The 26,967-nt window shown below is 42.7% G+C and overlaps 1 protein-coding gene across 2 annotated transcripts in view; it reads left to right on the top strand.

The window, feature by feature from the left end:
* gprc5c (G protein-coupled receptor, class C, group 5, member C) overlaps positions 1-26,967 on the top strand; it is a 56,474-nt gene that overhangs the window by 6,592 nt on the left and 22,915 nt on the right. For both annotated transcript variants that reach the window (XM_051918970.1, XM_028818947.2), the window contains one exon: positions 19,951-21,006. In XM_051918970.1, coding sequence (XP_051774930.1) covers positions 19,953-21,006 — 1,054 coding nt within the window. In that variant the 5' untranslated portion in view covers positions 19,951-19,952. Of the gene's footprint in view, positions 1-19,950; positions 21,007-26,967 lie in introns of those variants that run through there.

Below are 26,967 nucleotides of genomic sequence, written 5' to 3'. Positions count from 1 at the left end.
GATAGATAGATAGATAGATAGATAGATAGATCGTTTAGCATAGATATGAAAGGCACTATTTATTTATTTAATTTATTTATAAAGCTCTTTAAAAACAACCTTGAGGCTGACCAAAGTGCTGTACAAAGAAAAACAACACATAAACACATAAGAACTGAAGAGATTCTTAATAGAAAGTATAAAAAGTATACAAATAGCCAACATATTATACAGGGTGAAAAGCCAGAGAGTAAAAATGTGTTTTTAAATAGGATTTAAAGGCAGCTAGCGAAGGAGCCTGCCTAACGTGCAACGGCAAATCATTCCAGAGTTTTGGGGCTGCAACTGAAAAAGCTCAATCACCTCGGAGTTTGCATCGTGCCTTGGGAACGCGTAAAAGCATCTGGTCTGCTGACCTGAGAGAGCGAGACGGTATGTAAGGGTGCAGCAGTTCCGACAAATAAAGAGGGGCACACCCATTAAAAGATTTAAAAACAAATACAAGGATCTTAAAATGGATTCAAAAACGAATTGGAAGCCAGTGGAGGGAAGCCAAAATCGGGGTAACATGCTCATGCTTTCTTGTGCCAGTTAAAAATCGAGCAGCAGCGTTTTGCACCAGCTGTAGGCGAGCCATGGAGGCCTGGCTAATTCCAAAAAGAAGCTCATTGCAGTAATCTAGACGAGATGTTATAAAAGCATGTATCACTGTTTCAAGGTTGCGCTTAGACAAAACAGGCTTGATTTTTGAGAGCCGCCTCAACTGGAAAAAGCAAGATTTTACCATTGCGTTCACATGGCTATCAAGTTTTAAAGTGGAATCCATTTTTACACCTAAATTTGTGATCATGGATTTCTCAAACTGAGCCACAGTGGAAAGGTTGATGCAGGGGGTCCCGCTGGTGCTATTGGGCCTAAATAGTATGACTTCTGTTTTGTTCTCATTAAAATTTAGAAAATTTAATGCCATCCAACTCCTTATGTCAATAAGGCAATCAAGCAGGGGCTGGACAGAACATGGACCTTGGCGCTTCAGAGGGAAATACACCTGACAGTCATCTGCATAAAGATGAAAGGAAATACCGTGTTTCCGAAAAATAGCACCGAGTGGCAGCAGGTACAAGGAGAACAGAAAAGGTCCCAGGATGGAGCCCTGTGGTACCCCCCAGGGAAGGGCAACAGAGGTGGAAGTAAAATCATCAATACTGACACAAAAACTTCTATCTGAAAGATAGGACCTAAACTTTTGGAGAGCTAAACCTGTGATGCCCACCCACTGCTCCAGCCTAGAGATGAGGATCTCATGGTCTATCGTGTCAAATGCAGCTGTTAAATCCAAAAGCATAAGTAGTACACAGTCACCAGAGTCCACTGTCAAAAGAATATCATTAAAAACCCTTAACAGAGAGGACTCAGTGCTGTGGTGAGTTTTAAACCCAGACTGGAACACTTCCAGAATTGCATGTTCGTCCAGAAAGGACGTCAGTTGAGTATAGATGACTTTTTCCAAGAGTTTGGACAAAAAAGGTAGCTTGGAAGTAGGCCTAAAGTTAGACATAACAGAGTGGTCCAGACCCGTTTTTTTCAGCAGTGCTTGCGCAACAGCATGTTTAAGATGTTTAGGCACCACACTAGAGGTTAAACTACTATTAATAATTGTAAGAATAGAAAGACCCAAGGTAGAAAAGACCTCCTTAAGAAGTCGAGGAGGAACAACATCAAGGGGGGAGCCAGATGGCTTCATACTGAAAACCAGCTGCTTTAAAAAGGACAAAGTGACAGGCTCGAAGTGGTCAAACACAGCCAAACAGGGTATTAAAATGGATGGATCATGAGAAGGTGAGGGATGGATCATGAGAAGGTGAGGGCCCTAGTGCTTACAACCTTCTTCAAGAAAAAGTAAAGAAATTTATCGCAAGTTTCCCTAGAAGCTTCCAGAAAGGAACTACTATATAGTACTATACTATATAATAGACAGATAGAGAGTACTTTAGTAAACTACCTTTTTACAAAAGCTGAAGGTATATTATAACAAACAGAAAACACACAAGAATTACAAAACTGAAGAAAATGTCTGACTTGGCAGCCCCAGTCCTAGTGAGGCACTATATAGGCATATTGCTCTTGGTATAAAGGACCCCCAGTCACGTTTCTTGACACACTTCTGCTGAATAATGATGTGTCTGAGCAGCTTTGTTCATAATGGCACTCCATTTTGTCTTCATTCTCTACTCCTCTACTACCTCCAGCGGGTCCAGATGGCGTCCCATAACTTAGCCTGTCTTCTTAATCAGCTTGTTGATTCAGTGGGCCTCTCTTGAAGTGATGTTACTACCCCAGCACACTACACCATAGAAGATGTCACTGGCCAACACAGAGTTGCAGAAGATAATTAGGATGATACTGCCCTTATTACAGAAAATTTTAAGGAAAACAAATTGAAATACATGACGTAATATAACCAACTTTCACTGAACTATTGAGATGGGTCTAGCTGGAGACCTCCACAGCACCATGATTCAGCAGCCCTGCCTAACAGCCAATCCCAATCGTAATTTTATGTCACACGGTATGCAGTTGCTTCCCGAGAGCCAGTCGTATAACATTGCACACCCACTGCAAGACACGCCTACTCAACAGTCGTCATTATCATGAGTCAGATAACTCCTCCCACAGCCATAATGTTAACCACAATGTCAGGGTGTTTTATGAGAATGAAGTGCAAGGTGCACCTCCAAAGTGGGCTTGATGAGAAAGACACAAATGACCGGGAGTAACACATAACATCACTGCTGTATAATGCAAGTGACGCTAAACATCACAGGATGTGTGCAATTTGAGGAGATCTTCATCAGAACGGAGCTCTGCAGGTCTGCAGCTCGACTCTGTTGGGGATGATTATGTAAACAGGGTACTTATTCTGCTGTGAAATTGATAACTGTGTGATTTCTACCAAGCACTGCCACCTAGTGTCTAGGAGAATATCACCACCATCACAAATGTAAAGCCGTTTTAGTTGGTGACAGCATGTGTGCCTGGCATCATCATCTGTGTAAGTGTACAGGGCTTGGATGGCATGCCAGTCTATCTCCAGACAGAAGAGCAGCTTCAGCGACAGACTGCTGTCAATGTCCTGCTCCACTGACAGACTGAGGAGATCGTTCCTCCCCCAAACTATGCGACTTTTTAATTCCACCCGGGGGGGTAAACGTTAATATTTAACATTATACATAGTTATTGTCTGTTTTTTCACCTGTATTATTATCATTCTTTAATTTAATATTATTTATTGCATCAGTATGCTGCTGCTGAAGAATGTGAATTTCCCATTGGGATTAATAAAGTATCTATCTATCTATCTATCTATCTATCTAAGGGCATGCTCATGTACACCTCCACGTTCACTCAGTAACACTGAGTGAACACTTCCAGTCATCAGTTAGCCTAATGTTCACGTTTTTAGGATGTGGTGGAAAAAAACAAAAAGAGGATGTTACAGTATATCCATTTCATTTGATAAACGGCTTTAAGAAACACCAATTCATTTTTCAAAATGAAGCGCATTCACAGTTAGAGAGTCAAGCTATCCCTCTTATTATTCCCAAGGTGACTTACAACATTTGAGCTACAATTGCTCCCATTTCTTTTCTTTTTTATTTCTCGTTAGAAGCACAAGCAGGTGAAGTGACTAACTCATGGTCACTTAGTGTCAGTAGTGCATGGGATTTGAACCCACAACCTAGGCTTGAAATCCAAAGCCTTAGCAGGGCTTGCAGTTACAGATATCTCACTTAGATAAAATCCATCCATCCAGTTTCCAACCCACTGAATCCGAACACAGGGTCACGGGGGTCTGCTGGAGCCAATCCCAGCCAACACAGGGCACAAGGCAGGAACCAATCCCGGGTAGGGTGCCAACCCACCGCAGTAGATAAAATGGACTGGGGAAAAAAAAATCATCCAATGGAGCATCTGAGATGAAAATCTGGGATTTTTAGACTCTCGGGTAGTGCGGTGCAGTGATTAAGACTTTAGACTTCAAACCCTGATGTTGTGGGTTCAGATCCGACTAGTGACACTGTGTGACTGTGAGCAAGTCACTTCACCTGCCTGGACTCCATTTGGAAAAACAAGCAAAAAAGTTGCCAATTGAATGTGAAATGCCATAAGTCTCCTTGGGTAAATAAAAGTAAATAATAAAAGTTAGTAAGGTGCGCCCTGTGCTCAGCGCACCACCTAAAGTTCAACTCCGAATCTAATCATTTAGCAAACTTTCGTGACAAGCTTACTGAAATCACGACTTCCATGTCACGCCCCGTTTGCTTTCGAAATTTCCTGCTCAACTATCGATAACACAATACAAGGACCCCTGAACGCCCACCAGCCTAGCGCAACTGTCAGAGAAAAAGCTGTCTTTATCCAGGGGCGTACTGGCCATTACGGCATTGGGGCAATGCTCGGTGGGCCGCGGACTCTGGTCTGGTCATGGGCCGGCCGTTTCATGAAATACATTTTATGTACTGGTTACTGTTTCACATTAAAATTAATTTTCTAAACTACTAAACATTATCTGTCCGGTACTGTGATTTACATATAGTTCTATATAATATACTGTATTACGTCATCAAATTGTTTTAGTTGTCAGTACACAACTTAGCCTCGAAAAATTTGGTTAAAACTGCCTTTTGCCGATTTCTGTTTCCATACCGCTACATGTCGGTTAGCATATACATTATTGCAATTTTTTTTATCTTATATCTAGTATTTAAATTCTTCGGTACTAATAATTAGTTTAGATTATGTATTATGTATTTTGTTGTTCTCTGATCGTCGGCGTGAGCGATAATTAGTGGTTTTCAGCTGCGATTATTAGTATGATGAAATAAAGTTATAAAACACAGGATAGGAATTTTTCATATTAGGACGGAACATATATAGTTTATCGTTAAGTTAATGGAACATTTCAATCATGTGAGGTTTTCGTTATAACCTCGGTATACCTACTAGGGTACTGGCACTTGGACATGACATTGACATTTGACATGTACTCTAATAACGTGTAAGCCGTGTTACTAAAGTTTTATTTTTCATTAAATTGTATTTCTAAGCATGCCGTCAAATTTTAAGTTGTGTCTAAACAACAGTGTACAGATTAAGTCTGCTTACAGTTTAGATAGAGTTCATATCATAGGCTCATAGCAAGTAGCGAGCCAGCCGCGTACTCATCACAGATTTTAAGAAAATTACAATGAATAATGGGCCGAGTGGGTCGACCCCGTTACCTCAACGGTTTTGAGACCCAGTCCGCTCCTGTCTTTATCGAATATCAGGTGGACCAATTCTGTCATCCGCTGCGCTGTGCACGTATCTCGGTAGCCACAAGTTACCAAGTGGAGACGTCTGCTGCAGTCGTCATGGAAACGACGCCTTGCACTGGAAACTGAGCACAACTGCGCAGACTCAATGGCAGAGTCGGCACAAAGAACATGAGTTAGCGCGAGGTGTGCAATATAAAAAATGTATAAAAATAAATACCGGGGGTGGGAGTAGATGTTTTGTGGCATTTGGCAGTTGTCCACGTACATTCTTGCAGAGACCATAACGGCAAACGCGCACAAAACCAACAAAGAGGCAGGTGTGCCGCAGACGGGGACGTCAAAGGAATTCGCGGAGAACAAATCGCCCTTCAGTAGCCAGGTGATTCCGAAATGGGGGAGGGAAGGGTCGGTAGAAAGTAATTTGAAAAACGTCCAAAGCTGTGAGGCAAGAGCGGCCAATGAGACACCAGTCGAGGTGTTCGCATGAGCAGAAATATACACGCGATTGAAACGAAAAAGTATTTTTGTCAATCATAGTTAAGAATAGCGCAGTGGCAATCTTCAGCGCGGTTTGCTGTTTACGAGAACTCTTTAAAAGTCGGCCTGTGTTGACAGCTACATGTAAGGCGCCTGATTGATATTAAGGAAAGCCAAGTGGCACAGTGGCCACCAATCGCCGCAGATCTCCAGCATTGCATTCAAATCCGGTCCCCTTGGATGTCTGTGTGGGGTCTGAGATTTTCTACGCATTTCATGATATTCCGGGTTGCAGCTCTTCAACGAAAAGTGCAGGTGTGGGTATCATTTTGTGAAGGATGGGGTCTGTTTTGGAGGTGGTCCCCTCCTCGCTCCATGTATTGCTGGGGTGTACGCACTGCTGCATTAGAATATGGATGTTTTGAAAATAAAGGGATACTATCTATTTAATGTGTAATAGAGTGACTTTCACTCTATTTATAATATAGCACCTTTCGTATGTATCTGTCTATCTATATATTAGGGTACCCAACTCACAGTGGCTGCAGGTTTTCCTTCCTGTCGCTTTCTTGATCAGTAACCCGTTTCTGCTGTGATTATTTCCCCTTCATTTTTATTGCCTTGTTTCCTTTTTTAAGACTCAGTTCTCTGAATTTCTTCTTTTATCCTTAAATGGCAGCCACACACAAATGTAATGTGAAGTGAGCCAATAGATGACCAGCTAAGTCAGGGCCTCATACTTCAGAATGTTTCACTCCAATCAGTTTCTGAATTAGAAGCCGATTCTTGTTGTTAGTTAAACCTGTTATTTAATTCCATTGCTTGTCGGTGCTCTCATTCTGCCACATCAATCATTTCCTAAGAGCATCGTCACCTGTTAACCTGAGCAGATCAACATTACTGAGACCCTCACCTTCTTTAGTTTCAGATATTGTATGACTGTATTCATCTCAATATTGTTTGGCTGCTAATTAAGAAAAAATAAACAATTAAAGGGCCCGAGTCTTAAATAGCAAGGCAGTTAAAATGAAGATAAAAGAAGGTAATTGGCAGTAAAAACTGGTCACTAATTAAGAAAATGGTTAGAATCAAAACCAGTAGCTCCACCTGCCTATTATACTAAAATTAAAATTTTCTATCTATCTATCTATCTATCTATCTATCTATCTATCTATCTATCTATCTATCTATCTATTATATAGTGCCTTTCACATCTATCTCTATCTATCTATCTATTATATAGTGCCTTTCACATCTATTTATATCTATCTATTATATAGTGCCTTTCACATCTATCTCAATCTATCTATATCTATCTATCTATTATATAGTGCCTTTCACATCTATCTCTATCTATTATATAGTGCCTTTCACGTCTATCTATCTATCTATCTATTATATAGTGCCTTTCACGTCTATCTATCTATCTATCTATTATATAGTGCCTTTCACATCTATCTCTATCTATTATATAGTGCCTTTCACATCTATCTCTATCTATCTGTTATATAGTGCCTTTCACATCTATCTATTATATAGTGCCTTTCACATCTATCTCTATCTATTATATAGTGCCTTTCACATCTATCTCTATCTATCTATCTATTATATAGTGCCTTTCACATCTATCTCTATCTATCTATTATATAGTGCCTTTCACATCTATCTCTATCTATCTATCTATTATATAGTGCCTTTCACATCTATCTCTATCTATCTATTATATAGTACATTTCACATCTATCTATCTATCTATCTATCTATCTATCTATCTATCTATCTATCCATCTGTCTATCTTTTGTAATGAATCTTTAAACCTTGACTTTTATTAAACCATTTTCCACTGCCTGACATCACAAACTCCTGGAGAGTCCGGTTTGAACTAGTTACACAGTAAAATAGGCACCTAGCAAATCAGAAACTACCAACCCACCTTGAAGTGGTCTCTGAGCCCCCTGACACCCCTGTAGCCTCAAATGGACAGCATTAAAACACGTGTGCTTATGTCTGAAGATGCAGCATATCCCAGGCTTAGAAAGCACAATACGTTTGCATTTACAGAAAGGTAAAGTAATAGAAATTTGAAAAGAAGAAACCCAATAAGTGCACCCTGCAAGAATGAGCCAAGCAACTACAACGCCATTTATGAAATAAGAAACATGATGTAAGAGAGTCAAACAGAAAGAGATTTTGCAATGTTAAGCCATTAATAAAGATGCATAAGAATTCCTACGCATGTAAAGCTGCCCATGCATTTAATAAATATTTCTAACATGCTGTTACACATTATATGATACTCGCGTAGTTGTGCTGCTTCACACTTGGGTTCAACTCCCAGTCCAGTCCCTGCCAGTGCTAACTTGTGCATTTCTACCTCAGGTACTTTATGTCACAGATTTGTATCCAGTCCTAAGTCTGGTGTAGTAGTTCAGTGTTTGGACTTCAGACCCTGAGGTGGGTTCAAATCCCACTACTGACACCATGAGCAAGTCGGTTGGCCTGCCTGTGCTCCAATTGGCAAAACAAAAGAAATGAAAGCAATCATACCTCAATTGTTGTAAGTCACATTGGATAAAGAAGTCTGCTGACTAATATTGATGTTATTGTTTTCACGTTTGTCTGCTGGTATTCCTAGCAAACATTATAAAGACAATCGTCCATCTTCCTGATCTGCACTCCACAGCTGGGCCTATCCTGGCTTCATCACCTGTAAAGCTGGGCACACCTAAATGCAGTCACAGCCCTGGTGTTGGTATATGGAAGGCAAACTGGAGGAAAAATTCAAACAGACACAGGGAGAACATGCAAAGTGCACACCGACAAGAAGCCGGCTGGGACTCGGACTCAGGAGATGTAAGATGTCCACACTGATCACTTTGCCATCGTGCTGCTCTCCTTTCAAACAGAAATTGCAGGGCAGCATTGTGATGTTCCCTGTCCTTTGTCAAAGTCATTTACCCTTCAGACAGAAAGCCTGAGGTACTTGGTGTACAAATACGAGAGCAGAGTGACGCATGACACGGCCTATCAGGAGACTAACATACCATATGGGGAAGCAAATCCAATAAAATCACCCGTAGCCTTGTGAAGCCTCCTTCTGCACCTCAGCCACAGTTTGTCCCACAAATACAGAGTGGCAGTGGAGCTGTAACTCTGCAGTATTCACCCGTCTGTCACCATGCCACCCTGCAGACAATAAATATTAAAAAAAAAGGACTGACAGGCTATTTGATAAATTGTAAATAAAAAAATATTTTTAAAATACGCAGTGGATAAACAAACAGGACACAAGAAGAGTAACACAGCAAACATTCTCAAACTCGCCATCCAGTTCAGGGCATTATGCATGGAGGAGGATCAAAACCCTGGGGTGGGCATCCAAATCCGTCAGGGCCTACAGGTGCCCACACCAGTTAACCCAATCTGCACCTGTTTGGGGCTGTGGAGAAAAAGTGGGGTACCCAGAGGGGCTCCACAAGGACAGTGAGACTGGGCATGGCATTCAAAGCCAGGGCACTGATCGCACTAATCACTGTGCCACTGTGCTGCCCACACGGAAAGTAATTTATAATAAAGACTGAAAACAGAAGCAGGCTGTAAACTATAAAAAAAAGGGAAAACAAAAATAAAATTTTCACTTTGCATATCAGACCAACACAACTTGTGAAGCATCGCCACTCTCTGGCCCAACTTCCATTCTACGTAGTTAATAGAAACACAAATCGGCTTACATGATGTTCTCCTTACTCCTGCCTCTCAGCTCACATTACCGCTTGGTGAATGTTATGTTATATTAAATACACGTCACACAGCAGTCAAATTCACAAATATGGAGGCCTCAGTTACTCCATGTGCTTTGTTGACTAGAAAGAGAAAAACAAATGAAAGCAGAAAGTCTAAGTTAAGGTTCAACCAAGTGCACTAAAATGAAACCCGTGCGGTATAAGGACCGGGGAAACATCAGTTCAAGACGCTTTCAATTTAAAGTAAGTGGAATGCAAGTTAATAAGTGACCACGTTCTGTTAAAAGTCCTCATAAACTAAATGAGTTCCAGTCAAATTAACAATCCTGATTATCATCTCCGAAGAAATGAGTTCAGAAAATCAAATTAACAACCCTGACGCCACAAATTGCTAACGGCCTACTTGTGTCCCTGGCCTTTGCCTATTTGTTTGTTTTTGCTGTTTGCTCACATTTATAGTGGCCAGCTGAGGACCCACAGACACACACAAACACACACACACACACACACACACTGACCATCTGTCAGCTAGCCTTGGCACTGATTATACGTTGCTGCTGCTCCTTCATTTAGATAAGACGGGCTGCTCAACACAGAATTCAGTTTTATCTCAGCTCTTCCATTGGCATCAGTGCTTTACCCTGAGATCACAGCAACAACCTGCTTACTCGAGTGCTGCTGGCGTGGGCACAGGACCCTGTGAGCCCGGACTGAATTAAGTGCATTTGAGAACACTCGGGCACATGCTATGTTATGATATGTTATGTCATGTAAATTTACATCACCTTATGTTACATTACATTACGTTACGTTTGGTACGTTACCTTACCTTACTTCACGTTATGTTTTGTTATGTTATGTTATCTAACCTTACCTTACATTACGCATTACATTACGCATTACTTTACAATGCGTGTTTTGTTACATTACATTATGTTACCTTATGTTACATTACATTATGTTACATTTGGTACGTTACCTTACCTTACTTCACGCTATGTTATGTTACGTTTGGTACGTTACCTAACCTTACCTTACATTATGTTACTTTACAATGAGTGTTATGTTAAATTACATTTTGTTACCTTATGTTACATTACATTACGTTATGTTTGGTACATTACCTTACCTTACTTCACATTATGTTACGTTTGGTGCGTTACCTAACCTTACCTTACATTATGTTACTTTAAAATGCGTGTTATGTTAAATTACATTTTGTTACCTTATGTTACATTACATTACGTTACATTTGGTACATTACCTTACCTTACTTCACATTATGTTATGTTATGTTATGTTATCTAACCTTACCTTACATTACGCATTACATTATGCATTACTTTACAATGCGTGTTTTGTTACATTACATTATGTTACGTTTGGTACGTTACCTTACCTTACTTCACATTATGTTACGTTTAGTACGTTACCTAACCTTACCTTACATTATGTTACTTTACAATGTGTGTTATGTTACATTACATTATGTTACCTTATGTTAGATTATCTGTGGTGGGCTGGCGCCCTGCCCAGGGTTTGTTTCCTGCCTTGCGCCCTGTGTTGGCTGGGATTGGCTCCAGCAGACCCCCGTGACCCTGTAGTTAGGATATAGCGACTTGGATAATTGATTGATGGATGTTATTTTATGTTATGTTATGTTATGTTATGTTACGTTTGGTACGTTACCTAACCTTACCTTACATTGTTACTTTACAATGCATGTTATGTTACATTACATTATGTTACCTTATGTTACATTACATTACGTTACGTTTGGTACGTTACCTTACCTTACTTCACGTTATTTTATGTTATGTTATGTTATATTACGTTTGGTATGTTACCTAACCTTACCTTACATTGTTACTTTACAATGCGTGTTATGTTACATTACATTATATTACCTTATGTTACATTACGTTACGTATGGTACGTTACCTTACCTTACTTCACGTTATGTTATGTTATGTTACGTTTAGTACGTTACCTAACCTTACCTTACATTGTTACTTTACCATGCGTGTTATGTTACATTACATTATGTTATATTATGTTTTGTTACCTTATACATTACATGTTAGGTTAGGTTACATTTATATTATGTTCTGCTACCTTACTTTACGTTCTGTTATATTATGTGTTCTTCTGGTTATTTCTGCTGTAAGGGTGTTAAGCAGGAGTAAACCATGGATAGTCCATCACAGGGGATTCTCCTGCACACACACACACACACACACACATATGCACTCCATCCTAAAGTCACAGGTTTACTTAACATACAATGGATTCAGAAAATACTAAGACCCCTTCATATTCCGCACACTTCACTGTGTTTTAATTTTAAATGGATACATTTTGTCATGTTGTCTTCTTAATAAAGCTAAAATGACAAAGTGAAAACATGTTTCCAGAAAAGTTTACAAATTAATTAAAAATCAGTGGTCATGTGTATCACTTGTAGACAAAGTAAGGTGGTTCTCCCTCAGCAGTGCCCTCTACCAATCCCAAGGGACCCCTACAGGGCCGCACTTCAGAACTCCCATTTCCTTAGCACCCCTACAGGTGTCCTGACTGGATTCTCTCCTGGAAATGACCCTCTATCTGCCGCAGCCAGGTGTTACGTGGGCAATCCCTTGGTTTGGTCCAGCATTTAGGGTCCTCAACAAAGAGGATACTGTGAGCTGGATCACCCTTGGGGGCCATAGTGCAGTAAGTGACACTTCATCACAATGCAAGTAATGTGCTTCAATCGGGAGTCCAAGAGCAACGTCTCATTCGACACAAAGTCAAACCAGCGGTACCCAAGGATTTTCCGGAGAGACACAGTACCAAAGGAGTCCAGTCTTCGTCTCAGGTCACTGGATAGCGTCCATGTCTCTCAACCATATAGCAAGACAGGAAGCACCAGGACTATGAAGACTTGGACCTTTGTCCTTTTGCAAAAATAACAGGAGTTCCACACACCCCTTTCCAGTGTCTCCTGTTTCCTTCAGTTCTCCTTGAGATGTTTCTAGAACTTGTTTGGAGTCTACCAGTGGCAAACTGATTTGACAGAACATCATTTAGAGAGACACACACCAGTGTGTATAAGGTCTGCAATTCACACTGCCTATCAGGACAAAACCCGAGCCATGAAGTCCAAGGAACTCTCTATAGGCCTCTGTGACCACAGATCAGGACAAGGGGACCAAACTATTTACAGCTTGGAGTGTTCCCAAGAGCAATGTGGCCTCAATAATTGTGAAATGGAAGAGGTTTCGAATCACCAGGACTCTTCTTAGCATTGGCCATCCAGCCAAACTGAAGAACCAGTCAAGAAGGACCTTGGTCGGGGAGGTGAGTTAGAACTAAACAGTCACTCTAACAGAGTTACAGAAGTCCTCTGCTGAGATAAGAGAACCTCTCGGAAGGATGGCAGCACTCCATTAATCAGGAGTTTATGGTAGAGTGGCCAGACGGAAGTCCCAGTGCCTCTTAAAATGCATTGAGTTTAATCATTAAACAACATTTATTGAAGTGATGTTTGAGGTGCCATGATGGATGATTGATCTCACCTGTGTCTGAAATCCAGCCTGCACCAGGTGCCAGTGAGATAACCACTGACGTCTTGCAGACATGATAGGGACGGACGAAAATGAAGGGATGGACGAGTTAGGCTGTCAAGAAATAGAATGTTGAACCAAAACATCTGGAAGCTCTCGTTACAATACAATTGCTAAATCAGTCCCTCCATCTTCATATCAAATTGCACTTCACAGTGGGATTAGGCGCGATTGAAAGTTCACAACGATGCAGTGCAAAGCGACCAGGCATGTCTAAGTATGTAAAAGAGTCTTTTTCTGTTGACCTGTGTCAAAAAGTCCAAGTGAAATCCACTGTGATGGCTGATTTAACTGGACTCCAAGGGATATTCAGGGACTTGGAGATTTTTATGCCTCCATCTCCTGACGTTTGCTTTTCATGGAGGTGTTCTTGTGTCTTCACTGTGTAGGTTAGCCCACCATACTGTCTCAGCACGAGTTGGCCCCTCCTCATTCGGGAACGTTTATATTACAATTGAGTGAAAGCCCAGACAGGTGACCTCCAGTAAACTAATTCTGGGACTTCTATCACCAGTGAGCTGCACCGTTTCTGATTTGGGGGTGACATATTAGATCCACTGGGCAGCACAGTAGCGCTGTGATAGCGCTGCTGCCTCGCAGTTAGGAGACCTGGGTTCGCTTCCCAGGTCCTCCCTGCGTGGAGTTTGCATGTTTTCCCCATGTCTACGTGGGTTTCCTCCCAAGTCCAAAGACATGCAGGTTAGGTGCATTGGCAATCCTAAATTGTCCCTAGTGTGTGCTTGGTGTGTGTGTGTGTGTCTGTGTGTGTGTTTGTGTGTGTCCTGCGGTGGGCTGGCACCCTTCCCGGGATTTGTTCCTGCCTTGCATCCTGCGTTGGCTGGGATTGGCTTCAGCATACCTCTGTGACCCTGTAGTTAGGAAATAGCGGGTTGGATAATGGATGGATATTAGATCTAACTGTCATGGCTGCCCTCTATTAAATACTGACTTGATGGTGTGAATACTTATGGGATTTATTCAGTGTTTTACAGTATGCAGGTGGAATCCCGTTATAATGAAACTCATAGGACCATAAACTAGTTTAATATAATGAATATGGGGTATACACATATAGTATTGTGACAGGGGTCACTGACGATTCGACATGTCTTAACGGCAGCGGTGCAAGGACAGCTCTTTAGATGCTCCGTTGTATCTGGTAAACAGTAAACCGATTGCAAAGTAATTGAATGTCCTCTGCAGGATCAGGCTTACCATGTAACGTGCTTGTCACACGATGTTTAGAACATTTAACTCCAGGCTTTGACCTGCTCTTCCTCACATTCTCCTGGCCTGCCACAGCACTGGTGTTCTTCTAATCTGAAGAATGGAGCTAAAGCAGAACGATTGTCTCCGTGTCATGGCTCCTATCACAAGTGCTTGCCTACTGAAGTAACAGCTCACTATTTTGAATGAAGACATGAGACTGTTCCTGCCTTCTTGATACACTAATAAAGTACCTGTATTTTCCTTGGAAACCTGGACTTGCCTTCCCATCTCTCCTCTAACTCTGTGACCCAAGCTTGACAATACCTGTATAAAAAAAAAGCAAAACAGCCCTTCTTAAACCGTAAAATAAATATTTTATTTGAAAAGGAGCCTTATTTTTATTAGAAATACAGGCATGAATACAGAATGAAAATGAGACATTAGATGTAACGTTTTTTCTCCAGCGCAAACTGATGTTGTTTCTCACTTTTTTTGTTCATCGCAAAGAAAACTCTGAGAAGCGTTGTGAAACTCGAACAGTACAGTATGTGCACACGACACAACTACCCATGTGGATGTTGACTCAGAATTTGGCTATACCTATGTGACATCGCACCTACTACACTCCTAGACTGCCCAGACAGTTTAGTTTAACAAGAAAGAGATAGCAAGTTGCAGGGTTCCCGTGACTTGGCGAAAGCATAGGGCACGGGATTAAGTATTTTTTGCATCGTGTTACTATCTTTGGTGGCCATTTTTGGTAGAATAAACATTTGTTCTACTGAAATTTGCATTTCATTCAAATGAAATCCATCAAACATGATGTTGCATGAACGTTTGTCAGGACCAACAAATTCTGAAAATTACTTCGGTATTCGCTCTAATATGATTTGTTACCTATGATTGTAATTGATTTAGACCCACTTTGTAGCGATCAGCTCACTTTGACATTGATAGGTCTTGGGTGGCACGGTGGTAGGGCTGCTGCCTTTTGGGGTCTACATTCTGGGTCTTCCCTGTGTGGACTTTTTATGTCCTTTCCACGTCTGTGTGGGTTTCCTCAGCTATCCAAAGGCATGGTGGATTGGTGACTCTAATTTGAGTGTGTCGTGTGTGTTTGACCTGTCCAGGGTTTGTTCCTGCCTCCTGGTTTCAACACCCCCCGTGACCCAAGTCTGGATTAAGCAGGTTAGAAGATGACATGACGTCTTTTTCTGTCGCTCAGTGTCCAAAAACACAAACTAAACCCATTGCTGTATAACAATAAAAGATGAAAACTCCCTTTTTAGGAGCACTGTGTATTTCAAAAATGGCTCTTTCGTAAAGTGGCAGGACACTAATCCACAGATGTAAATAATCCCAAAGTTGCCTTCATAGGTCAAACACCCAAAGACACTGAGCCATCAAACGAGAGTGTAATGGCTGGAAGGTTGATTGGTTTCTTGCACTTTTTCTGAGTTGGATTTTTGCATATAACGTTTTGCATACTCCTTTCTCCAGTTCTCATTTCAGGTCAAGTTTGAATAAAATGCAAACCATCCCTGAGAGTGAGTGACTTGTAATGTAATAAATTATGGAGAACTTTCCAAAAAAAAATGTTTATAAAACTGTAGCGGTGTTTCCCCCTGGTCATATTTATTATTAACAAAGCTTCTGCTGTCGTGCAGTGGGTTTCATTTTCCATAAATGGCATCCATCTGTCCCACTATCTATTATCTCCATACTCATCAGCCGTCGTCATTTTCTTTTTATATCCTCTTTGCATTCTTTATTGGGATCTGATTGCAAGGAAAACACACACAAACACTTCTGCTGCCACGATAAGGTAAATAACAGCATGGCTGGGAGCTGCGAGAAGAAAGAGGAGACCCCCGGGCATAACGCATAAAGAGAACATGCAGACTCCACACAGGTGTACCACCGGCAGGACTGCAGTGGCTGAGAGTCGCTATCATCTGTTGTGTCCAAACCTCAGAGTTCTTAACCTCTTTAATTCAATTCAGGGCTACAGCGGAGTCACTGCCTATCCTGGCAGCACTGGTCACTAGGCAGGAACACTGGGTGGGATAATCAGTTTAATGCATGTCGTGCCCACTCTCACTTACACCATGGCAGTTTAAACATACATTTCATTCCTAACAGCATGTCTTTGGGATGACTCAAAAAAGCCTGCAAGGAAATAAGCAGTTGCATGTACAGATCGATGTAGCCTTACTAGTGCATGATGCAGATTGAAGAGGACCTTTACAGACTTGTACTTCTTGTTCCATGACATATAAACCAACATGTTGTTCTGCGTCAAACGGCTGTGTTACCCTATCAGTATCTGCAAAGGCGTTTAGCTTGGACTCCCAATCGCTGCCCACACTTTACAGTTTTACACCAAACTTTCACTATCCAAGTTAATATAAATGTGTCCTTTTCACATTATCATCTTTAGAGCTACTGTGTGTGCCTTTATATTATTGTCCCATTTATCAACTCGTTTCCAAGAGTTGTGTATGCCTTGGTCTGCATGTCCAGTGTCTGAACACAGGGAGCCACTGTAATTAAAAGCCGCAAGGATCTGCTAAATATTTAACAATGACAAATTACAGACAGGGGAAAGGAAACAGGCACAGTGCCACGACCACAGCTATTAATACTTCATGAACTATTAGGCGAGTACTCACTTGTGCTCATGTCGCTCAGAGTGGACGTCTAAATTCACAGAGGTCGTTCTTTTAGGATCTCTGCATGTAACGCAGCAATCATTAAAAGGCTCAAATCAATATGGTTCTTAGAGGGGCCATCACTCAGAAGGACTGTACTGAGAGAGTCATTTAAGGTGAAGGCATAGATAGATAGATAGATAGATAGATAGATAGATAGATAGATAGATAGATAGATAGATAGATAGATAGATAGATAGATAGATAGATAGATAGATAGATAGATAGATTTTAATGTTAGCGTAGTAGGCAGGATAAGAGATAGATAGATAGATAGATAGATAGATAGATAGATAGATAGATAGATAGATAGATAGATAGATAGATAGATAGATAGATATGAAAGGCAATACATGATAGATAGTTTAGCATAGTAGGCAGGATAAGATAGATAGATAGATAGATAGATAGATAGATAGATAGATAGATAGATAGATAGATAGATAGATAGATAGATAGATAGATAGATAGATAGGAAAGGCAATACATGATAGATAGTTTAGCATAGTAGGCAGGATAAGAGAGATAGATAGATAGATTTTAATTTTAGCGTAGTAGGCAGGATTAGATAGATAGATACTTTATTAATCTCCAAGGGGAAATTCACATACTCCAGCAGCATAGATAGATAAATAGATTTTAATTTAAGCGTAGTAGGCAGGATAAGATAGATAGATAGATAGATAGATAGATAGATAGATAGATAGATAGATAGATAGATAGATAGATAGATAGATAGATAGATAGATAGATAGATAGATAGATAGATAGATAGATAGATAGATAGATAGATAGATAGATAGATAAAAGGCACTATATAATGCAGGGAGATTAATGCAAAGGAGGCCCAGAATATTCTGTTGTAACTCCCATTAGGATGAAGCAATCTGAACCAAAAAAATACACAATATACCTGGACGTATGTGTAATTGATTGCATAATGTGATGCTGGAAGTGGTTTCCATTTTCTGCCAGACACATTTCGACGTGGCGCGCCATGTTCCTGAACGTATCACCAAGCATCAGCAATTTCACTTTGGATGTTTTCCTTCAAATCTTCCACAGTGTGAGGCTTGTTCCAATAGACTTTTCCTTTGAGCGGACCTCAAAGGAAGAAGTTGGGTGGTGTCAGATCCGGTGACCGTGGTGGTCAAAGCCCCTTTGAAATTACCCTATTGCTGAAGAAGGACTCAACTTCTGCCCTGCTCCTTGCTGATGTGTGACACGTTGCTCCTTCTTGCCGGAAGGAACCTTCCGCTAACTCACGTTAACTCATCCGGTTGATTCCGACTTCGCTTAAACGAATTGGTGACCCAATAGGTTCGCACCATGAAGACACGCTGCTCAATACTGTACACCGCCATCCTGATGAGAAGTCGAGTGAATGAGTGAAGGGGTATGGGTGGTATGCACCCAGAAGTTGCAAACGGAGGTTAAATGTCGTGACGGCTGTTCGGTGCCTACCTCATCACTCCGTCACAGGGGCATCTCGGCTTGTTTGAAGCTCCATAGACTGAGGAGCACATTGCATGTTGTTTTGTTCAGATTGCTTCATCCTAGTGAGAGTTATTAGAGAATATTTGGGGCCTCCTTCGAGTGAATCTCCCTGTAGATACATAGATATGAAAGGCACTATATGATAGATAGATAGAAACACTCCAAACTAATGCCAAGAAAGGAATGGCTACAAAAAACTTAATTGAAATATTTAATGTAAATTCTAATTCCAAAACTAAGAGTTTCAAGAAAATGCAAAGGTAAAAGAAACAAAAAACGTAGAATTCAAAAACAAAATCCAAAATTACAAAATTGCAAGAACAAAAACCAAGAAAAACTAAACAGGAGAACAGAAAAGAAACAAGGAAAAAAAGCAAGGAAAGTCAGTAATTAATAATTAAATGAAAAACAGGCACAAAATCCAAAACTCCAAAGTTCAAGTTGTCTTTCCCAGGCATTTATTTCTTATTTTTTATGGTTTCTCCTTGGCCTTTAATAATTCTGACTTTGAAGGGTTTGGGAGGTCACTCTTTAAATACATTCTCCCATAGAGCCATCTTGTTTCTGTCACAAGCACCCTTAGTCTGGGACACGTTTATGGGCTGTTGGGCAACTTGTCCTAGAAGATGCTCCATCAGCATGGCGACTCCTAAGCTGACAATGCAGACTTTTTATCATCCAGGTTTGCAGATACAGCCTAATACCAAAACTTTTCCTGCCCCTGTGTGCTATTTAAGAAAATCAGGGCTGGTGGGTTGGGTCCTTCTCAGTGTCCAGAGAGCGCATGCCCCTTCAGTAGCACAAACGGCGGCCCTTTTGTGAATATACTGCAGACTTTAAGGAGCACAGGCCCCTTGGTGTACAGAGCATGCACACTTTTGCTTTCACACTGTGGATAGCAGCACACACTCAACATCATCAGCGTTTGTCAACCATCGGTCCCCCCTCAGTGCCTGGAATGCGCATGCCTTATCTTTCATAGAAGGAGCCCCTCAGATGACCAGTTGATTGACCGCCTCTGGTTAGCGTCTAATGGCGTACAACATGTTTGGTGACTAAACTGGTCTTAATGGAGTGCTTGTGCAAGTGTGCCCCGTGAATGACTGGTGTAGTGTCTTGGTTTGCTTCTTACCTCATGCTAGATGTTCAGGATGGATGGATGGATGGATGGACGATATCATATAGAGTAATGTGAGAAATGATTGATCTTGTGACCAAAAGACTTCCTAGTTTCACGTGTTTCCATAGACCATTTCATGATCCCAGAAACCTTAAGGATGGATGCTGTGATTGGCTCTTGTCAAGATGGCGGACTTATTTTTTGCTGTGGTTCTCAGTTGATCATCTCACATCAATGGTATACATTACTGCCGACTACTTCCTTATTGTCGCTCTCCTTTGCTTTTTCAGGAATGGGGGCCTTCACTGATCCTAGCGTTCGTCAGTGCCACCTGCTGTTGTTGCTTGGCCTCGTCCTGAAATGCTCTCCAGTAACATGGGCACAGTCCAATGACAACATTCCACTCGGCTGTGGTCAGGAGGTGGACTCCCTCTACTACAACCTCTGTGACACCGCCACCATCTGGGGGGTGGTCCTGGAAGCCTTTGCTGCGGCGGGGGTGGTGAGCTGCTTTGTACTGGTCATTGTGCTGGTCGCCTCAGTGCCTTTCATCACAGAGAAGAAGAAGAAGAGCACGGTGGGACTTCAAGTGGGCTTCCTGCTGTCCACGATGGGTCTCTTTGGGCTCACGTTTGACTTCATTGTGAAGAAAAACTTTGCCACTTGTGCCTCGCGCCACTTCCTCTTCGGCGTCCTGTTTGCAGGTTGCTTCTCATGCCTGCTGGCCCACTGCGTCCAGCTCAACCTGCTCGTGCGGAAGGACAGGGGCACCCGTGGATGGATCTTAGGCCTCGGTGCGTTAGCTCTCTGGCTCGTGGAAGTCATCATCAACACAGAGTGGCTCATTCTGTCTCTCGTGCGCCCCAGCAACAGCTCCTCCACCCCTCTGGATCCCTGCAGCATTGCAAACATGGACTTTGCCATGGCCCTCATCTATGTCATGGTGCTTCTGCTCGCCATTCTGGTGGCGGGTGTTCCTGCCCAGGTGGGACAGTACAAACGCTGGAAGAAGCACGGAGTCTTCATTCTGGTAACGGCCTCTTTCTCGGTGGCCATCTGGGTGACGTGGATTGTCATGTATGTCTACGCAAACCGAAAGCTGAACAAACTCTCTTGGGACGACCCCACCTTGGCTATCGCACTGGTGTCCAACGCATGGTGTTTCCTGCTCCTGTACATCATCCCCGAGTTGTGTTTCCTCACAAAGGACTCCCAGCCACAGCAGAACTACTCGGAAACCTTGTACACCAACAGGGGGGTTGGCTACGAGAACATCCTGAAGGAGCACAGCCCTGCGAACATGTTTGTGGAAAACAAGGCCTTCTCCATGGACGAGCCCAGTTCAGGTATGGTTATTCACTACTGGGTGGTCGGGTGGTTGGGCCTGCTCCAGATCCAGTGCTCTGGGTTCAGATCCCATGGGTGTTGACTCTCTAGTTGGACTTTTCATGTTCTTCCTAAGTTTGTGTAGGGTTTCTCCGGGTACATTTCAGATCTTGTTAAGCTGATGTTCTGTGGATATATCTGAAAGCGGGTCGTGCAACTGGCTGGCACCCCTTCCATGGTTGGTGACCGCCTTGCAGTCAGTGCTGGTGGGACAGACTCCGGTTCCCCATGACCCTCGGTCAGATTTGGTATGCGGTTCACCACTCTTAACCATCGTTCCATTGTCTCTGACGACAGATGAATCTCCTGTGCCCAGTGAGGACTCCGGACCCACCTTACTGACTAGTCCTCCACCCCCTGAATTTCTCATTCTTTCTTTTCAACTGTAAGCAGTCACCTCTGACGTTCAGTTCTTTCCTGACTTGGAAAGAAAATTCCAGAAGTTTTCCCAGAACTGTGTGAAATATCTCGGCAGCTCGTAAACACAGCACATCAGCCCTTTATACATAAACGAGACTCCACCACTCCTAGATGCAGGTCAGAATGCAGAGGAAATGACAGTCTCGGGTGCAAAGCATGAACCAGCCCCAGAGGGGGCACCACTCGGCCCACTCACTCAAATGGGGACCATTTATAAAGTCTTTGAAACAGCACATCCATGGGATGGGGCATGAAAACCAGAAAAAAAACCCACATAGAGATGGGGAGAACATGCATACCCCACGCAGATTGCGACAGTGATTGAGGCAGTGAAGCAAACCACTGTGCCACCATGCTGACCTGAACAAATTCTGTTCTGTAGAATTAAAAAAGGGTCATTTTTAAATACAAGTAGTATAATTCAGGGCCATGAGTGTGATTCTCTGCAGCACTGGGCACAAGGCAGGAAACAGAAACAAACCTGGATGGGATGCCAGTGTAGCGTGGGGCATGTGCCCACCCACTTTTGGGTCACCAATGAATCTAACATGCATGCCTTTGAGGTTTAAATTGGAGTACCTTGGAGGAAAGTCCAAATTGACGTGGGGAGAATTCAGTTCAGTTTCCGCTTATTTTTATATAGCTCCCTTCACCGAGCGCAGTTGCTCCTAGATTCTGGATTTGTGAGGCAGCAGCACTAACCACTGTGCCACCAAGCCATCTCATATTTACGTCTGGGACTTCAAAAATCGTGACTGGGCAGAGAATGTAAGTCCAGTCTCTAGAGATGTGAGGCCACAGCACTAACGGCTGTGCCACCATGCTGACCATAACATTAGGTGAAAATGTAGCTGCTTTCAGCGTCACTCCCCTGACCCCATCTACTAATTCATTGTAAATTTTCATTATTAGAGCACAAGTGAGCTCCATTCTAGTGTTGTTTAAGTGAGTGGACCTTTTAGGAACAGCAAGTTAACCAAAACAACAGCAACGCTTGTTCTTTATTAGCAGATGTCAGAACCTCCTTTTGGGTTTAGGACCAGCATGGAGTCTAGTTTCAGAAGACCCCCACTGTCTCATGAGTTTGCATTTCATGGACCCCTTTATTTGGGGATTTTGGGAGGTGAGTGTAAGGAGGTTTGATTTTGGGGTTCTGTGAACAACCGTTAATGGAGCCTGAAACCAACAGGTAATAAGTGCAAGGAAGCCAGCCAAGGGGTTATATACGTATGACACATTGGAAGAAAGGTGTGGATTTTAGAGCTTTGGAAGGGGCAATTAGATCCTGAAAGGTAAGTATGAAATGAAAGGGAAGGCAGCGTAGAGCACCCAGAAAAAAGGGCATCACACACTTATAAAGAATCAGCACGGGGAGAAGGAATAAAGGAACCGGAAGTGGAGATGCAGTCTATAATCAAAGCAAGTGGGAATACAAAGAACTGTCTTCTAACCCCAACACATAAAACCCAAAGTCAAAATATAATTTCAAAAGAAAAGGTCTTGAACCAGAAAAGTGAATAGGAAAGTTAACACAGGCAAAGTCTTTAGGATATCCGTAATCTTGGACAGTGTAGCAGTAGAGGTTGTTATCGACCTCTTGAACCCTTAGGTACCACGCCAAACACCAGGTAAAAGTGCAATACTTTTTGTTTTTATTACAATACTGCGCACTAAGCACCCTCCACTCCACACTACACATACAATAATCAAAAAATCCAACACCAATCCTCCTCTCCCAGACACTTAGCCAACCTTCCTCCCAGCTCAGCTCCGTGTTCTGGTCTCCCAGATTCCTTTATATAGTCCATGATCCGGAAGCGTTTCTCTCTTCTGTCCATGTGACTGTGAACACTTCCGGGTCGGATAAAAGCTCCTTTCTTCAACCCGGAAGCACGTTGTTTCTCCTGTTCACGTGACCAGGAAGTACTTCCAGGTTATAGGGCACATAGCACTCCCCAAACCTCCCTACAGCGGCTCCTGGTGGTCCCCATGGTATCCAGCAGGGCTGTGTATAGAAACTACAAGGTCCATAAGGCCTTGCTGGAATTCGGGGAACCTCCATGCTGTTGGGAGAGCTCCACCTGGCGGCATGGAGGTGTGGGTCGGAATATTTAGCCGGCCATCCATCACAACAGAGACAGGATGAAAGGGTGATCCTTTTATACCATTGCATAAGCACCATCATGCATTAGCGCCTCCAGGTAAACACATCAACAAATTATGCTGCAAATGGGGAATATCTGAATTGAATAACCCCCCCCCCCCCCCCGCCAAATTCATTGGTCAGAAGCCCAGCCCACATTGGCTAACATTGCAATTCATAGGCTATCAACAAAAAGCTGCCACTGAAAGACGAGCACAGCTAACGGTTAAAAGTTAACCCTTTAACCGCCAACTCCCTAAATATTCCCCATGCCGGGCGAAATCTGAACAATTTTCGTTTTTTTACTTTAACTTTATTCAAGCAGTATTTACCTGCTGAAATACCTGCTGAAATGTTTCAAATAAATGGTCAATCAAAGGACGTAGCTTGAACAAGCGGTCACGGTTTGGATCTTTCTTATCTGGCTCAGATAACGGGCAGCAGTCCAGTTGAGATGTTGGGCATACACCCACTCATCGCCATCATCCGATGCATCGTCATTCACAGTATCATGCAGCGCACGTTGCTGATCATCATTGTCGCTAAAATCTTCTTCAGAACTGCTACAATCATGATCAGAATTATTGTCCAAAATCGCCTGCATAACCTCACTTGAAGTCAGTTTACGTTTCGCCATATTCACAGTTTTCACTTCCGAATTACATCACGTGACCGGCCAATACAAGCGCAGAGTTGTCGAAATACAACGTAGTAATAATACCCACGCCAAACTGTCAGTTATACTACGCGCCAGGCATTCACATAACCACAGGCAAATGTGCCGGATAATTCCGGCAGTAAGGCGTCAGCAATAACGCTACGATGCCGGATATATCTGGCAGAGGGCGGTTAAGAGGTTAAAGACAAGCGAGTGAAAATACAGGCAGGAAGAGAATACGCCTCATGCTTGTGCATACCTGAGATACTTAAAGAAGCAGAGGGTCAATTCACAGACTGTCGCTAAATAATCCTGAGATGCTCCAGTAGAATATAAAAGTGACAATGGGGGGTCAGGTCTATAATTCACGTTCACGTCACTCACAAGTGCGTCTTCCTGAGGTGGTTTATTTAACAACTAGCCACAGTACCAGGTAACTGGTATCTCTTCCCTATGTGTACTTTCAGCACCTTTCTACCGTATACGTTTGTGTCTGAACATCTCTTTCGTTGGAGCTCCCACTCTCAAGTGCGTTCCCGTAAAGCCTTTATTCTCAGACGCTGTCATTATGTTCGAGGCGCCTTTCTCACTTCCTGTCCGGTTTTATACTTTCTATCTTTGAAGGGGACTCTCTCAGCGTGCCTCCTACACGTTTACTCCTCATCGTGAGCCTCACACCCGCACTTTCTCTTTCGTCGTGTCAGCCAAGCCAATCTGACCAATCCCAACATAGCCAAACTGACCAATCAGAATGCTCTGAGGGACTGGACACACAGACCTTAGTGTTTTATTTCGTACAAATCCAATTGTTTTGCACGTTGTGAGCATACGGCTGGTTGACAGGAACTATGCAACGTGAGATTTTTTTCTTGGAAGTTCGAGGAAGGAGAGGACTCAAATGGACCGTTGGGGTGCCAACTGGCCCACCCCGTTTACTGAAAATGATAGGTGCATGATAGTGCAGAGTTAATAAATGTTAACATCATAGCATCTTAGTGATAGGCTCAAGTGAGTGGTCTTTTTATGGGGACAGAGCTCTGTAAGGTGGGGAGATGCCACTTCTTGAGAGCCCCTCACTTTTATGGCTCCCAGACTCGAAGGGGCATGGTCAGTTGCCCTCAGTGGACGTCTTCTTAGAGCTGTGGGTGATCAGAGAGATACAAGAGTTAGTAAACGTGGCCCCTGGTGTCCCGGAGTGGTAGCGCTTACCTCAGATGAGCCAGGAAGGTGACCCTCGGATGCACATGCATGACAGTTTCCTAAGAATTTATTCCTTATTGCTTTGAAATCACTTCCACTTTCACTGGTAGCAGAAAACCCCCACATGTGTTGATGCCATTCAACTCGTCTTGCTGTCTAGTCATGGATGACATTGAACTTTTTGCCCCCCATACCCTAAAACCACTCATTTTTAGACCATTTTTGGACCATATTTTGTGCAGAAAATTACATCCTTATGATAAACAATAAACCAATAGGTGTCTTCAGTAAAACTCAGCAGAAGCACTTGAAGTTTTGCATACCACCTTAACTGACCCCAGGGATTTTAATGGGATACGAGGAGACAAAGTTACCTCTTTTCACGAAATTTCAAAAAAATGGGTATCGGTAATAGTGACATTTATGCTGTTTCGAGGTTGCTGACCACAAATATAATATTTTTTCATATTTGATTTTCAACGGTGGTCCTAGCCCATTAAGATCCATTCCTAGAAGGTGTGGAACGTGACCCGGACACAGACAGGTAGACATGTTTAAAAGCACCACCACACATTTATTTACACCATATACTATCATGTACAACTGCACACACAACCCCAAAGAACACCCCCAAAAGTCCAGGCCTCTATCCAATGCCTCTTCTTCCTTCAAGCCGCCTCCACTCCTCTCCACCAAGACCTCGTCTCTCGACCTCCCAGCTCCAGCCATCCAATGGAGGGAGGCGGCCCCTTTTATAAGCACTCCGGATGTGCTCCAGGTGCCTCCCGACAATCTTCCGCCGGCACTCCCCTGTGTGGTGGAAGTGCCGGCTGCGCACCCGGAAGCACTCCGAGTGTCCCTGGTCTTCTTCCCCCCAGCACTTCTGGGTGTGGTGGAAGTGCTGAGGGCCAGGTCTCCTCAGGCATTGGGGCGCACCCTGGCGGTGACCACGGGCCTCCTACAGGGTTGAGCTCCAAAGTTCTGTATCCATGGTCCCCAAAGCCACCAGGGTTGGTCGCCCCCACATGGTCTGGGGGAGGCATAAGCCCTCCTCCGGTCCTCCAAGGGGGTCCCAGTTGGGTACCACCCCCAGCCACCTGTGACAAAGGTGAAATGATAAATTTCACACATAGGCGTGTAGGGTATCGTTTTAGACTATTTCAAGGGCAGTGATTATGAATCTGATGTTATTTTTGACTTTTGATCATTTATAAGGGATCGATGGCCCCCCTATGGACCTCCATCAGAGAGTGAAAAATGATAAATATCTATTACACTTGAGGACATTTAGACTAGTTTAACGTTTAAACTGAAACACACAGTTGAATCTTTCAAATGTATGATGCAACTATTCTTGTTCAATATGCACTTCCACCTCATGAAGTAAACCATTACATGTCTTTTGAACCCCCCCAAATCAGGGCGGCTGACGCTAATTCAGACTTTTTGGTATTGTCAGTGTTGGTCACCTGCTATATCACAAACTTAGATTTACTTCCG

The sequence above is a fragment of the Erpetoichthys calabaricus genome, chromosome 14 (assembly GCF_900747795.2).
Source record: "Erpetoichthys calabaricus chromosome 14, fErpCal1.3, whole genome shotgun sequence".
Classification (NCBI taxonomy): Eukaryota; Metazoa; Chordata; class Cladistia; order Polypteriformes; family Polypteridae; genus Erpetoichthys; species Erpetoichthys calabaricus.
The sequence above is the reverse complement of the archived record's forward strand: the minus strand, read 5'-3'. Positions and strand labels throughout refer to the sequence as shown.